This window comes from Nicotiana tabacum, chromosome 13 (genome assembly GCF_000715075.1).
Source record: "Nicotiana tabacum cultivar K326 chromosome 13, ASM71507v2, whole genome shotgun sequence".
Classification (NCBI taxonomy): domain Eukaryota; kingdom Viridiplantae; phylum Streptophyta; class Magnoliopsida; order Solanales; family Solanaceae; genus Nicotiana; species Nicotiana tabacum.
The window spans coordinates 124,129,959-124,146,889 of NC_134092.1; the positions used below are offsets into that span (position 1 = coordinate 124,129,959).

Here is a 16,931-nt window from a genome sequence, read left to right on the forward strand (position 1 = left end):
TTTTTTGTTTGGAAGCTATATTAGTTGTTCAAAAGTTAGAATTTAGGGAAAATGCATAAATATCCCCTAACCTATGACCGAAGTTCCAACTACACACTTTTTCTTTTCGGAGATCCTATTACCTCCTGAACTATTTAAAAAAAAAAAAAATTCTCCTTAAAAGATCATAACTAGGTTTGTATCAAAGTCATGAAAACATACGCCCGCCAAGTGTAAATTTCAATTTTTAAATTTTCTTATTCTTTTCTTTTATTCTTTTTCATTTTCTTTCTTTTCCACCTTCCTTTCTTCTTCATTTCATTCTTGGAGTCGTATGTCCGACGATTTCGACAATTTTTCTTCCCTCCGTCACCAACTATTTTCCGTTTCTTTCTCCGATAAGTTTGCCGGCAAGCGTTTTATGTTTTTTAGTTTGTTTGTTTTCTTTTGTTTATACTATTCCTTTCATTTCTTTTCCCTTCCTTTTATTTTCTCTTTTCTTACTCTTTTTTGTTAGTAGGGGAAATAATGGTGTTCTGATAACTTCCTCCAACCTAGACAGTAGCAGATTCGCACAAAACAACTCCTGTCAAAGCAATGCTTTGATAATAGTTGAATCATAATTTTTACTTTAAAGCAATATATTCCTTTTATTTGCTTTAGGTTTGTGTGTGAAGTATAAGTGTGTCGACTAGGTTAGAAGAAAACTTTTTTCAGTTAAAATTTCAATACCTCTATTTTTTCCGGCGTGGAAAGGTTTTCCGATGATAAATTTTTTTCCCAAATCTGAGTGTATTTTGATTTGCTTATGAATAGATCTTTTTGAGATTTTAATTTGTGTGTGAAAAGGATAGAAAGAGGAAAAAGAAAAGAAAAATAAATGGAAGAAGAATGGTTAGACAAAGTTGTCGGTGAATGAATATACGCCGAAATTAGAGAAGAAAAGAAAAAAGAAGTAAAAGAAAAAGACAAAGAAAAAGGAAAAGGAAAAACAAAGTAAGAAAAAATGGTAAAAAAGCAAAAAGAAAAATCTGAAAATCGTTTTTCTTGCTTCTCACTCTCCCAAGGAGAGTGAAATACACACATTGCCACATAAGTTTTAACGGTGCAAATAATTCTACTTTAAAATAGTTTAAGGGGAGGGTAATAAAAATTCCGCAAAGGTAAAGTTTGTAGTTGGAAATCCGACTATAGGTCAGGGGGTACTTATGCATTTTCCCTAAAATTTAGTAATATGTTTGTCACGACCCAAGAATCACACATGTCGTGATGGTGCCTATCTCAATACTAGGCAAACCGAAAATATCAATAACCCACAATTTCTTTTAAATACTGAAAATATAATAAATAAGTTTAAGAGAAAATCCCACAAATACTGGATATAAATACACTCCCGAAATCCGGTGTCACTCAGTACATAAGCATCTAAATGAATATAAAATCTGACTGATAAAAACAATATTCAAAAGTATAGAACAATACAATAACTGAAAGAAAGAAAGTCAAGGTCAGCGGACGCCAGGCAGCTACCTTGATGGTCTCCAATTGATAGCACTCTAAAATCTAGCAGTCGTCGTGTCCGAAAGCACCTGAATCTGCACGCGAGGTGCAGAGTGTAGTATGAGTACAACCAACTCAATAAGTAACACGACTAACCTCTGGGCTGAAAGTAGTGACGAGCTCCGCATGTATAGTCCAGTATAGAAATAACGGTACCGAAATGTAGGCATGCTTTCAAGTACAACAGTTAAACTCAGTACAAATAAGATAGATCAATACTACATGATATGAGGAATATGACATCTCAGTGGAAAACCTCGTGTACTCACGATCACTAATCACTCGGTCACTCGGTACTTTTTATGGCCAATCCAGCCCATATATATATATATATATATATATATATATATATATATATATATATATATATATATATATATATATATATATACACACACACACACACACACACACACACACACACACACACACACACATCAAGAGTCAGTCAGTCACTCAGTACCGTATAAGGCCAATTCAACCCCAAGGTAATTTTATCCCCAAATGTAAATGATTCGGACAAGATCCATGTCCAGGGAAATTCATCACAAATATAAGTAAGTAAGGCAAGTCCATGCCCTGGGAAGTCCATCCCGTATATAATCGTCCACGCTCACTGTGAGGGGTGCAGACTCCGGAGGGGCTCCTTCAGCCCAAGCGTGATATAAAGCTGATATGGCATATTGCAGTTGGGGCAGCCCCTTACCATATAATAATAATATATATAAAGCCAATATGGCTTATTGGAGACGGGCAGCCCCGATCCCATAGATATCCTCACAATGGATGGACATGACTGAGTATGAAATATATATTTTTAAAATAATTAAATTCAACAGCAACACAACCTTAGGGGTCCCAAAATATCGGCACGTAGCCTAAACATGATCTTTAATAAGAGTCTCATCTCAATTTCCTAACACGTAGAGAATATTCGGATAATAACAAGATTCTTTAAATTTACAACTTCACATAATTTATTTAAGTCACAATTTCTATGGTGCACGCCCACACGACCGTCACCTAGCATGTGCGTCATCTTCAAACAATTGATATAACACCAAATTCGGGAAGTCATACCCTCAGAACCAAGTTTAAAAGTGTTACTTACCTCAAGCCATATAATTCTTTACTCCGCTATGACTTTGCCTCGCGAATCGGTCTCTAACCACCTCGAATATAGTCATAATTAATTCGATCCAGTCAATACAATTTATTGAAATTAATTTCATATGAAAATACTAATTTTCCAACAAAATCTGAAATTTAACTCAAAAATCGCCTGCAGGGCCCACGTCTCGGAACCCGACAAAAGTTACAAATATATGAACGTCCATTCAACCACGAGTTCAACCATACCAAATTTACCAAATTCCGACATCAACTCGACCTCCAAATCTCAAATTCTTATTTTGAAATCCCTAGGCCCAAATCCTTTAATTTCACCTCAAAAACATGTAATATAGTCGAAATACTAAATGATAATCCAATATTATTGACTAACAATGATCACAAGTGACTTACCTCAAATTTTCCCGTGAATTCTCGCTCAAAATTCGCCTTAACCCGTGTTGGAAATATTAGAAATGAAGCCAAAATCGTGGACCCTTGTTTTTAATATTCTGTCCAGGCTTTTCGCACAAGCGACCCCCTATCCGCACCTGCGAAACCGCTTCTGCGGCGCATTTTTCACTTCTGCGGAAGCCACTTGATTTCCCCCAACTCCGCACCTGCGCTCAAAATCCCGCACCTGCGGGTGCGCTTCTGCGAACCCCTCACCGCACTTGCAACCACGCAGGTGCGGAAAAAGCTTTGCACCTACGACCACTGACCACCCCAAAGCTTGGCCGCTTCTGCATTCCACTTCTCACACTTGCGAGCTCGCACCTGCGAGCCAATTTCCGCCGGTGCGATTGCATAAGATGGCAACAGGTTTCCAATTTTATTCTAAGTCTGAATTTGATCCGTTAACCACCCGAAACTCACCCGAGACCCTCGAGACCTCAACCAAATATACCAACAAGTCCTAAAATATCATACGAACTTAGTCAAAGCCTCAAATCACATCAAATAATGCTAAAACTACTAATCATACCCCAATTCAAGCTTAATGAAACTAAGAATTTCAACTTCTACATTCAGTGCCGAAACTTATCAAATCAAGTTCGATTGATTTCAAATTTTGCACACAATTCATAAATGACATAACAGACCTATTCTAATTTTCAGAATCGGATTCCGACTCCGATATCAAAAAGTCAAACTCCCATGTCAAACTTCCGAACTTAACTTCTATTTTAGCCATTTCAAGCCTAATTTAACAACGGACTTCCAAATAAATTTTCGGACACGCTCCTAAGTCCAAAATCACCATACAGAGATATTGGAATCATCAAAATTCTATTCTGATGTCGTTTACACATAATTCAACATCCGGTCAACCTTTTCAACTTAAGTTTTCATCTTGAAGACTAAGTGTTTCAATTCATTTCAAAACCCCATCGGACTCGAACCAATTACCCCGACAAGTCATATAACAACTGTAAAGTATAAATTGAGCAGTAAATGAAAAACATGGCTGTAATACTCAAAACGACCGGCCGGATCGTTACAATATTTCTTCGAAGTTCCTTTTTCTAACTCTCGTTCGCCCTCTGTTTACATTGTTTATGAACTTTCTTACTTATTTGATGAGAGCTTACTTAGTATTGAAATCGAGTTAGCATAAAGTATGAAAAGTTGACTCCTATCATCACGTGTTTCAACCAACTTCTTTCTTTTCTTCAAATTTTTCTTTTGGCTTTTGAAATTTTGATTTGTGTATCTACTCATTAGTGGCTTTTGGCTCGCTAGCTACTTTATAAGATTAGTGATTTTTCTAAATCTTCTTCTTAATACGAATTTTTCCAACCTATTAAATGAAGACTTTGGAGGCGAATACCCGTGGATGGGGAGGAGGGTTATCATGACAATTATTTTAACTGGGCTCTTAACTAAGGAAACGGATATTAGAATGTCTAGTGAATTCTTTTTTTCTAATATTGGAGCATATATATCATCTTCTATCGAAAGTAAAAGCCTCTTCTTCAACACCACTAGGCATTCATATAGCTAAAATCAATAAAACTAATCTCAACGTCATAATATACTTGTTTATTCTTTAGAAAGAAAATCTAGCATAATCAAAGACGCTACAACGAGCTCATGGAGCAAATTCTAAAATTATCCTTTACAACTCAGCCATAATTGTAGTATTGAATCGCAATATCTATATCTATATTATTATAAAAGTATGAATACAATGTCGGTTTACAAAAATAAGCTTATAATTTTAAGCATAATAGCTCATAATAAAAGGACATAACCGGAATTCTAGATATTAGCCTTATAATCATATTAGTTTTAGGACATAATACTATGTGTTAGGAATCCTACATGACTAACTTTAGGAATTCTATTAGTATAAATATTTTCGGGTTGTCTAATCCATATAAAATTCCTATTACCAATTTAATTTAAAAACGTATTATAATGTCCTATTACTAATTTAATTTGAGAATGTATTATATTGTCCAAATTCATTAAAAAATGAGAGCATATATTATTATAAAAGCATAAATACAATATTAATATATCAAATTGCCCTAAAATATTAAACGGAAGAACTCATAAGGAAATGACATAACTGCAATAACCTAATTTTGGACTACAATATCTTCTATGCTAATTTTTAATATTTAAAATTTTAAAATTAATAAAATTTTGTCTATTAAATTCTTTTAAAAAATATGTAGGAAGGTTTAATAAAATCAATTTCATAAGAATCATTCGTATTGACAATACATTACCACTACATAATGTCCAATACGAAGAAAAAATAAAAGTAATATTAAATAGAACACATAAAGAGTTAAAATTGAGAAGAAAAAAATACCCCCACGATAATATATTTTTATATTATATTTGAATTATTTTCCTACTCAAATATTATTATTTTTTATCAATTTGTTGTGTAATATTAAAAAATACCCAATTATTAAATAACAATTAAGAAAATATTTAAGAATATAAATTTGTGAGAAAAAGAAAAAAATGGTTGGTAAGAGTCAATACCACTAATGATTCTATCAACATAAAGATCTAAAAGTGAAATGTCATATCAATCTTTTACTTTTTGAAAATAAAATTTATGGTGGATAATGTTATAATTAAGATTAAATATTTAAAACAAGAGATGAACTAATATTAAGATCTGAATCAACATAGAATAAATTATTGTTTATGTTAAAATCAAATAATTAAATCATTGAATTAATTATTTAGCAAGGGAGTCCGATTCAATTAGTTTTTTAAATTCATCATATGAGTAAAGTTCTTATTCAAGTTAAAAAAAATCTCCGGGTACATAAATTTATTCCATAAAAAGAGCGTTAGAACACAAAGTAAAAAGATTTATATATTATTAAGAATCAACATGCTATACAAGTGTCCGAGGAAGCACAATCAAAGCTAAATCCTAAATAAGAATAATTTTTCAAGACTATTTTATAAAGAGTCGACTCTGGTATAACAGGATTATTCTTTGTAGATGCCTCCGGCGGAATCAAAATAATATTTTTATGTCATGCATTACTTGCAAATATCATATCAAAAAGCATAACATTGTTAGCAATAATAGCAAGTGGTGTATAAACAACGATTTTATTGTGAGACCACCCACTTTAGATTTGATTTACCTCTTCAAACAACTTAAATAACCATCACGAATATATCAAATGAGCGCAATTGTGTCAAATGATTGAAATAATTGCATGGAGTTCTAGAGATATATTGGATATTAATGAATCGTTTGGTGAAAAATTAATGGTTTGAGAGGTGATTTTGTCAAGTACTACCAGTAGTTCCAAAATCGACAAAAGCAGAGACTGTAAAAGCTAGCTTACCAAAGTTATACTTCTGGCCTCAACGAAAAAGATTCAACTGACAAGAAATATAAAGTAAGAACATATCCAATATTCAATGTCTTTTTGCTTCGTGTCGGAAACGAAGAAGATCATCCAATAAAAGATGATTTGGTTCTTCCTGAACACTTGGTTATCAATCCCAATGATAATAGTAGTACATTTAATAAGAGAAATATTTCTATCATTAGATTAAAACGCAATTTGTGCAAATCGCATGATAGAATTAAAAAGATATCATAGCTAACAAAAATGAATATGTTGATCAACTAAATAAAAGGTTGATTGCAAAATTTTATAGTAAAAATAAAATGTTTTCCAGTTTTTGACTCAGCATAAAATGATACTAATAATTAGTAGCAAGAAGAATACATAAATACTTTAATACCAAATGACCTTCTACCATATATGTTTGTTGTCAAGTTTCTTATTTATTACTTATGTTAGTGCCACCGTATATATAGTAGACTAAGTTAAAATTGATCTTCCATTGTATATATAGGTTAATTTTGAAGAAAAATAAACTTGTCATGCTAATGAAAAACTTAGTTACGTCGAATAGCTTATGTAATAGCACGCATATGGTATATAGAAGTTTTGACAATGACGTCATACATGCAAAAATTATGATACTGGTTAATATGTTTCTAAGTATATTCTTATCCCTAAATTCAACTTTCATCTTCCGAAACTAAGGAATGTCCTTTTAAATTTGTGTGAAAATAGTTTTTAGTATGTTTATGTTTTGTAAATATAATAAATAGCATAAGGACAAACATTCTAAATATTAGACTATATTTACTACAATATGTTTTCTTGCACGAACAACTGTATGTTGCACTTTCAAGAGAGATATAAAGATCGACAACAAGAGTTCTGATTAAAGCAGAGCAACCAACGCATTAGGAGGAAACATACACAAAAAAATATTGTCCACAAAGAAGTGTTCGTTAAGATACCATTACATTAAATGCTTTTAAACTATAATATATAATTATCTAACTAACATGACAAATTGATCATTTGTGCAAGTTTTGATGATATCCTTTTATTTTAAATTCATGTATTATGCTAATGTAATAATAATTTTTGGTATTTAGATGATTATTGTAATATTATACATAAAATTTCTCTCATTAATTAAATTTTATTGTTCTTCATATAAATAAATGTTTAAATCGCCACGTGCCATTATTAACGTGCAACGCACGTTCATAGATACTAGTATTATATTAAAAGCATGAAGGCCCTTAGCGAAATGTCTTTCGTCTTTTTTACCCTTTAAAAATAAATTTCACACTAGACAAAATCGTCATTTAATTATTTCTCTAACATTTAGAGTTTTGAAATCAACTAAAATATTTCTTATTAATTTTTTTCTTATTTGAATTATATAGAAAGTTCAAATATTTAGGAAAATAAAATCAATCAACATTTTACCTTATTTAAATTCTTAACTTATATGAACTAGGTAAGTAACGTAACTATTATAATACCTTCCTACTACTTATTCTAACACTTAAAAACCTAGGCACGAAGAGAAATCGGCAATATTTCTGTCGTTCTTTAACTTATGGCATATTAATAAAAATTCATCGTGTGATGAATTGTATATTGCTTTTTATGTTGAGTAATGAAAATTAGAAGTCATCTTAAATTCACTTTCTCTTTATTGGTCTTCTTGAAAGCTGGTGAGCTCCTTCTTTTCTTTTATTTTTTTATGTGCTTATTATGTTAGGATGAATTTATATTATGATATGATTTGTTTTTGCATACATGAAATAAATTATGAAATCTTGCATCATAGATAAAAACAGAAAAAACTATGGTATGTGGAGCTATTTTAGACCCGATCAAGATTAATATTGTAGCAACACCATGAAATACTACACAAGCTTCGATTTCTTTAACAATCTTTAGTCAATAAGAAATTATAGTTCTACTCTATTTTATTCGTGTGAGTATAATATCATTGCTTTATTATACACATGTGCTTGATGAAATAGTTGAAAGAATTAAATAAATCAACTTATTTTGCAATGGTGTATATTTTAATTTGATTATTTGACTCATTGATATCTCCTTGTTTGAAATTTTGATTCAATTAAGTTATGTAAATTTTTGATATTAAAGTCTCCTTGTTTATTTTCAATTTAGTGAACATAATATGTATTCTTTGATAATGTTTGTAGTATTTTTTAAAGTCAAATAAAAATTACGAAGTCTTAAATTTTATTTTTGATATTGTTCGGTCTCTCTATATCTTTTTAGATCTTCTAAGTTTCTAATCTTTTTTTCTATCTCGAATCATAGGGCTTACGTTGAATTATCGTGATGGGTATATAAACTGTAGCTTGAGACGGCATTATGTTGTTGGAGATGGTAAAAATCAATTTTGATTGGACATAACTTCTTTCATATTTTTTCATTTGCTTAAATATAAGCACCATAACACTTTTATTTCTCATAATCCTTGTTTGAGTTAATAAAATATGTCATTGGCTTCGTTATGAACTTTTTCTTTCTACATTTGAAAGCAAGTAACAAGCGTTAAAAAACAATTCCTAAATGTCAAATGTTACAAGAAATCAGAATTTTAATGGGATTTAAGTAGGCCAACGTTGAAGCTTAGAAATTCAATAAGATTTAGACTTAGAATATACCTATTTTTTAGTTGAAATATTTTTTCTCCATAAAAAATATTTTTTAAAATATAAACAATTTTTTTTAGTCTAACACGTACATAAAGTCCGAACTTAAATGACGCTAATTATAAATACAAGAAAACTAATACACTACATCAGTCGGAATCGGTTGAAAGAACGAACGCAAATTTCATGATTTCACTCCTTTTATGATACTATTAATAATTTTTTTAGAATTCATTTCTTATAAATAAATGATGCATACATTAATATTATATGATATTTTAAAATATTTTCCTTATTAAAATGGGGTACACGCGCAACGTGCGTAGCACGAAACTCCTTAACGAAATGTCGTTCGCTTTTTTTACCCTTACAAATAAATTTTATGTTGGATAAAATTATAATTTAATTATTTCTATAATTTTTAAGACTTTAAAATTAGCTAATATTTGGTTATTACATTCCTCCTAATTTGGAATATGTATCTACTTGTGTAACGATATTAAATGCTCTAAATTTTTTCTATATAAATGAACTACTAATATTTAGGAGTATGAAATCATAATAAATTTTCCACTTCTATTCTCAAATAAAGAAGTTTAACTTTAAAACCAATATAAGCAAATAAAAAAAAAGTTTAAAGCCTAAGAAACTCCAAAATATTATTTCCAGAAACACTACCTAATCAGGTGGTTTCACATCACCCAAAAACAAAATCACCCAAAAACAAAATCACCCAACCAAATCTGGTACTACCAATTTTCTTTTGTATACTTTTATATGGACAATTATTTATTAGATAAATATGGTATTTGTATGATTCTTTAAACAGAAGACAAGGAGCTATACATTGTTTTACTTTGTCATGCAGTACACATGATGAGTTCGATAGAGATTCATTGTAAATACTCAATTTATGAATATAAAACTTATTTGAGGAATTGTTTTTATAATTTTTCATACTTATATTGCTAAGAATTTGACATTAAAAGATATAAAGAGCTAAGTTTTCTGCCATTGAATACATGATTATTTTTGCTTTGAGACAATAATTTTCCATCTTGTTATCTTGGTCAACGTTTTTTAAGAAAACTTAGAATTTTAAAGTTGACACCCCTTGCATGTGCCTGCTTTTGCTTAGGCACGTTCTAGAACGAAAATAATTTTATAAATTTTATGTTGAAATAACATTTATTGATTCATATATGAAAAAAGATTGTATTATTGATTTAAAGCTTTTGATGCTTTTAGGCACTTTTTCTTATATATCTGTGAGAATGGGAGAACGAGCTAGAGTTCACAGCTATTTAATTTTTTTCCTTTATTATTATTATTATTATTATTATTATTATTATTATTATTATTATTATTATTATTATTATTATAACAGAGAATAGTTTGTAAGAGTTTGTTCTATGTTGTGCGGACATAGGAATCTGATTCAGTGAAATTGTCCTGCAAATTAATACATGTATTTTACGTATGATATAGTATTATAAAAAAGTTACTACTTAATTATTGAGAGGATTTTGTTAATTATGTAGGTATTCGTTAATTAAATCAAAAGAAGATTCTTACGAAAATAAAGTGAATGTAAAAAATGAGAGTCTCCTATACAACCTTTAACTTTATTGATGAGGAGGTAAAGTTTTTCTAAAATTTTCTTGCTTTAGTTTGGTTACGACATTATAAAAATTCAACCTTTAAATAATCTTATTAAAAGTTGGAAGCATTTGTTGAAATCAAAAAAATAATAGACTATCAAACCATTATATCACTGATTATTCGTCATGTCATAAATACAAAATATAGAAGCCATTATTAGTCAAATAAACAATACTTTGCTCAACTTCCAGAGAATGTGAAGATGTAAGCTTTTTAGATAATTTAATATCTATTGTATAACTCAACAATTCTTGATATGTATGCAATAAAAACTTTATAATTTTTAGATACTAATTTTGTAATGTTTGATAAATAAGTTAAATTACACGTGTAACGCACGTACACTAAATCTAGTAAAATAAAAACACATAAAAATAAATAGATTTAGAGTCAACCAAAGCAAATATATAACTAGACATCTCGGGTTCAAGCTCTAGAAATAAAGCGATACAATGCATAATGAGACATATAAACTCGCTTAATTTTAGTAGAATTTCGGATTAGTGGAACCCGAAAGCAAGTAACATCTGCATAAAGAAAAAGGACCCCTAAATGGTACATCGCATGCCTGCCGTCAACATTGCACGTGCAATGCACGCTTAACTCCTCTCCTCTTCTTCAACTACTCTGCCAATTGCCCCTGTGATGTGACTCGTAATTCATAACCAACAACAAGTCAACCCAATGTCTAGCTCTACACAATTCTCCCCAGTTATTCAACAATTATATCCGAAAAAATCAAACCAATCCTACATATCAAACTTCAAATGTCTAAAATTAATACCTGTCTTCCCAATATCTGTAAATTGTTCAAAAATTCATTTAAAATTCAGAGCTAAAGCTGAGGTTTTGGAAAATAACAGTGAAGAAAGTTCTGTACAAGATCTTGATAATTCACCAGCTTCAGTTGAGCTACAACCCATTTCCAGTGAAGCCCAATTTGATCGGGTCATTTCTGAAGCCCAGCAAATTAATGAATCCGTTGTAATTCTATGGTACGTGTGTTATTCTTATTTGTGATTCATGTCTTTCATATAGAAAAAATAGGGTCAAAGAACTTTTTTTCTTGTTCGAACATATGAAAGAAATAAAGGGTTATTATCTAATTGGAAAAAAGTAAAAGAGTTATAAAGTTTTTTGCTTTTTTGGTTTATAATTTTTCAGTTGTCTTCTGTAAAAAGCAATTAAATGAATTTCACTTGCTCATGATGTTTTTTCTAATGGAAATATGAGATTGAGCGTACTAGAGTTTCACGCTGGCACTGTGTAAAAGATATGTTTATTTTGTTAAAGATTGATTTTTAGTACTCCCTCTATCCCAATTTGTTTGATGCAGTCCGGACACAAAATTTTAAGTCTTTTGAAATAAAAGTTTACATATTTAGAAACTACACAAAGTTACTAATATAAGTCACAATAATTAACAATTCAAAAGAAAAATCACGGTCAAAGAAAACTCGAAAACTCGTTTGACTCTCGAATTATAAACTGCATCATACAAATTGGGACATATGTATATTGATAGAACAGTGGTTACTGTTGATTGGCTCAAATATCAAGTATGAGTAGATAACTCAATATGAAGTGCTCATCATCTGGAATTCACATTGAAAAGTACCTATTATTGAGAGATGAAAGCCTTTCTTGTAAGGTTACAAGCTTGAAATTTGATACCAATGTTCACTCCAAGGAAATCATTTTATTCGTAATCTCCGTGTTTCTCTCTTAGCTTTAATCTTATTGTCCTTTAACTGATCATGTGGTCAACATTTAAGCTTTTGTTACTTTAGATGAAGGTTCTTGTTTCCAAGTGACTGGTTTTCCCCATGACCTAAAAGATAAAAAAAAAGGCTGAAGTTCTTTTGGTATCTTGTGGATGAGCTTGTCTTTTGGTTTTGCTTCTATATATCGTATTAATGTTAGACTATGATCTATTGAATTTTAGCTTCTTTCTCCATTAGCCGTTGTTTCTCTTATCTATCCATCTCCAAGTCATCAAACATTTCTTTTCTTCAAGGTGATAGATAGACTCTTGTCAAAGTTAAAACCTTTGGGAAAATAATAGCAAAGAGGAGATATATCGATGGCTCAATGATCTAATAAATACAAGATACACCTAGTTATATGTGTTAAAAAGATTCATATGTCAAATTTAGGACAATATCTAACTTAAAAGTTGTGTTCATAATATTCTCCCTCTAAGTTCTAACATTATAATACTAAAAACGTTTAAAATGCTCCTCAAACTTATGGTTGGGAAGTTTGCCTATTTTCAAAACACGGGCATAAAAACAATCACTAGAAAATTGCATAACTACTTCAGTTGTTGGAAACCTATTGAAAAGGTTGTGGTCGTCAGCTCTAACTGAAGAAGTCAGGGTCAGTGGTCATGCAATCTCACTGGAAATGTTTTTGGATAATGAATAACAGTCGAAAGATGACCAGAATATTGGTCGGAATAGTACTAGAAAAAAGACAACATCACCAAACAGTCACAAGAAAGTAGTGCAATGGTGTCAGAACGGCTACCCTAAAGAGGCGAGCGTCAACAGAACAGTCACTGGATAAAGGCAAACAGTCACCAGAAAGAGATACAATGTTGATGGAACGGTCTGTGAATAAAGGTGCGGTGTTGCCAGAATGATCAGCGGAAAAGAGGGTGCTGCTGCCAGTCATCGGATATAGGTATCGTGCCACTGGTGAATGGTTACTGGAATGAGGAAAGAGAAGTAACTATAAAAGTGAAACTTTGGCTGAGAGGCCGGCAGCATATGACCATTCGCTGGTAGGCTGAAGTTATTTAAGTTGCTACCAAGATTATACAGGTGGACACCAGATGTGAAAATAAGAGAGGGATGCAACATTTATAGGTATCAAATACAAGACACATATTGCTCAATATAGGACAATATCTATCTTAAAAACTTTTAACACTTCTAATATCTTGCTCTAACATTCTAACACTATCACTTAGCATTCTAAAGCCTTCTGTTTTATTCTGGCATTTCTCATGAAATTGAGCCAAAGAAAATTCCTCCTTTGACCTTTCACCATAAAGTTCATGCATACACACAAGGAAGAGAGAGAGAGAGGGATATTTTTTTGCTACTTACTTTTTTCCTTGTTTGCTTTTTTCGTCATGCTCTGTCTGCCACTAGCATAGCAGGGTAGAAGTGAATGCTTTAAATTCTCATGTTCAGTCTTTGATCTTTTTCCCATAGACAACGATTTTGGAGCCATAGAACGGGAAGGTGTTTTTCCATGAATATTATTTTCCTACTCTTTTTCTACTGAAGCATTTCTTTGAGAACCTAGAACAGTTTCCACTTTTGTGGCCCTGAAAAAGATTGAAACACCTTAGGCTTAAATATGTCTGTGGCTTAGCATATAGCTGCTGTATCACTTATTCTCCTGGAAAAGTTTATTTTATATGCAATATCTGAAAAATTATCAAGAAAGAAGCTGGTATTGAGTTGATGTAATTTTGAATCTATTTGAATCTGCAGGATGGCAACCTGGTGTCGCAAATGCATATACTTGAAACCAAAATTGGAAAAATTAGCTGCTGATTACTTCCCAAGGTTGTGCTCTCTTGCATTTCCCTTCAGATATAGCACCTTGCATTAAAAAGGCTTTTTCTAGGCCTAAAGTGTCTACTTCGGTTGCACTTCTATTTGTTCCTATAGGATTTGCGATAAGCTTTTGTGCTACTCTTCAAACTTTTTGCTGATTACTCTTCAAACTTGTCTATTTCAAAACTTTGGATTCTTGTGACATTTATTTGCTTAGAGACATGTCATAACTCATAAGCATTGCTAGCTTCTTTAAATATTTTTAGAAGGATTAGGTACTCTGAATTTTTCTCTTGTAATTCTCTTATTACTTCCTGAAAGACCCAATAATAAATTGGTGAACAGTTCTCATGTTATCAAATTAGTCACAGTGATTCAGATAGCAGGGAAGGATTGAGGACCCTTAAATTACCCGAGTTCATAAATTTGGATGAGGACGGTGGCTATTACTTCTAAAACTATAATTTCAAGAATCAATTTTATTTTAAGGCAGTAACTGCTCATGCTTAACTGCTTGTTTGTGGCATTAAGTATCTTGTGTGTACTTAGGTATGCATTGTGCATCACTTTCTTGAGCATGAATAACTTTAGTTGAGTTTGGGTACTGATCTAGATCTTCTGCTATCTTGATTTCACAGAACACGCTTTTATTGTGTTGATGTCAATAATGTTCCACACAAGCTTGTGGTTCGTGCAGGAATAACTGTAAGGTTTCCTTCCCCCTAACTCAACCAAATGGTCAATGTCTTTTGATATGTAATTATTGGATACTAAACTTGTAAAGCTTATAAAATTAACTACTCTTGAGGCTGTTTAGACACCATCTTTGCAACTAGCGCCTTTGCGGCATATCCCTTATGAAAGCATCAAATTCTTTTTTCTTTCTAGACTGTCAATGGATTGTACGTTTACCAATCAAATCGTACTTTTTCTTTTTAATAACAATGGTGTCCAAGCCAGATAACGTGCACTTCAATCAATTCACCAAATACCTCCTGCCTCTTACTGATAAGTATCGGCTTAACTCTTTGGCTAAGGCTTAGACAAACATAGTGTTGCATCTATTGGGATTCGAACCTTGGTTCTTAGGGGTGTCACTGCAACTCTTCGATTGCTAAAATCCACCCCCTTGGCGGCTAAATCCTATAGCTTTTAGTTGATTTTAGATGCTGAAGCTAGATGTGATTTCTTGACCTCAAGTCCGGACCCTATTAGATTTTTTCCAGATGCATTGCATCCAAATTCATGTTATCTGTCTGGCCGAATACCTAATCCAAGAATCTTTACAGAAGTAAATAAATATTACAGTTTAATTACATAAAAGGTACATATGTTACATGCACTAGTAGATGTGTTACTTTTTTAGTTGAATCAGTTGTATGAATTATTGCAGACAGTGGCTAGAAAATCATAAATAGGATGATGGGGCACCATTTGTCTAGAAAAATGTTGACATGCACATGATTTCCGAAGTTAGAAATAGGGGGAAGATAACTTTACCTCTTGCTGGTTACAATAAACTAGGCCTTCCATTTTCGGGCAATCTGGCGGAGAACAGAGATATGATTTTCACCCCACATATTAGATGTCATAAGATATTTAGATGTATAAATGCTTTACTCGATAAAAGCAAATTTTACTAGTTAAAGCCACTCCTTTTCACTAAGAAAACATTGTCTTTCATTTGTATAAAGTGGTACTGTTGTGTCATTGGAGTTATTTGATTAGTTACGTGCAATACTGTGTCTTGAATTTATTCTCTTCATTTAATGATGTGAGTTTCTACATTTTCATGTGTCCAAATCTCTATGGCAACAAAACCTGAACAGAAAATGCCGACCATACAGGTAACAAACGCATCTTGTTTAGCTGCTCGAAAGCTAATTTTACTCATATGGTTTTAGCTTCAAATGCTTTTTATCATCTTCAAATGGTTTAGTGATAGTATGAATGTGGCCTATGTGCAGTTATGGAGGGACGGAAATAAACAAGCGGAAGTAATTGGAGGCCACAAAGCATATTTAGTCGTTACTGAGGTTCGCGATATGATAGAAAATGAAGATAATAATTTATAACTTGAAGGCATATCCAATACTTGCAGAATCCATTTATCCTGTTTTGTTCTGGTCTCATATTATTCCCAGGTTTGTAAAAATTTTCAAGATGCCATTCAATAAATTGTTATTCTTCACATGTACACTTGAAAGGATAACCATACACAGATACTGACTTTTTGTCTCAACATTAAAAGATAAAGGTGTTTATTTCTTTTCATGTATCCTGTACATTTCTTGGCATAAAGTCGAGCTTAAATGGAGAAAGCGAGGATTCTATATAGCCCATCCCAACTTGTTTGGAATTGAGGCGTAGTTGCTATTATTGTTGTTCCTGCACCCTTCACCTCTTTGTAGTGTTAATAAGATCAGAAAACAATTCCTGGGGTACAAGAGTTGATTTAGCTAGCGTTTGGACATAGATTTGGTGGAAACTTGGAAAAAGAGTTTTTGAACTTGTGTTGAAAAATAATTTTTGGAAGTTGAAGTTGT

The 16,931-nt window shown here is 31.7% G+C and overlaps 1 protein-coding gene across 2 annotated transcripts; it reads left to right on the forward strand.

The window, feature by feature from the left end:
• The first annotated feature begins 11,399 nt into the window (after nucleotides 1-11,399).
• Nucleotides 11,400-16,659, forward strand: LOC107768494 (thioredoxin-like 3-2, chloroplastic). Of its 2 annotated transcripts, none has more exons than XM_016587631.2 (5): nucleotides 11,400-11,808; nucleotides 14,320-14,394; nucleotides 15,024-15,095; nucleotides 16,215-16,232; nucleotides 16,353-16,472. In XM_016587631.2, exons 1-5 carry the CDS (start codon nucleotides 11,498-11,500, stop codon nucleotides 16,384-16,386), a joined length of 510 nt encoding a protein of 169 aa, XP_016443117.1. In that variant the 5' UTR covers nucleotides 11,400-11,497; the 3' UTR covers nucleotides 16,387-16,472. The 2 variants fall into 2 exon arrangements, with proteins under 2 accessions (XP_016443117.1, XP_016443110.1); XM_016587624.2 differs by having other exon boundaries at nucleotides 11,412-11,808; nucleotides 15,024-15,090; nucleotides 16,353-16,659.
• The last annotated feature ends 272 nt before the right edge of the window (nucleotides 16,660-16,931 follow it).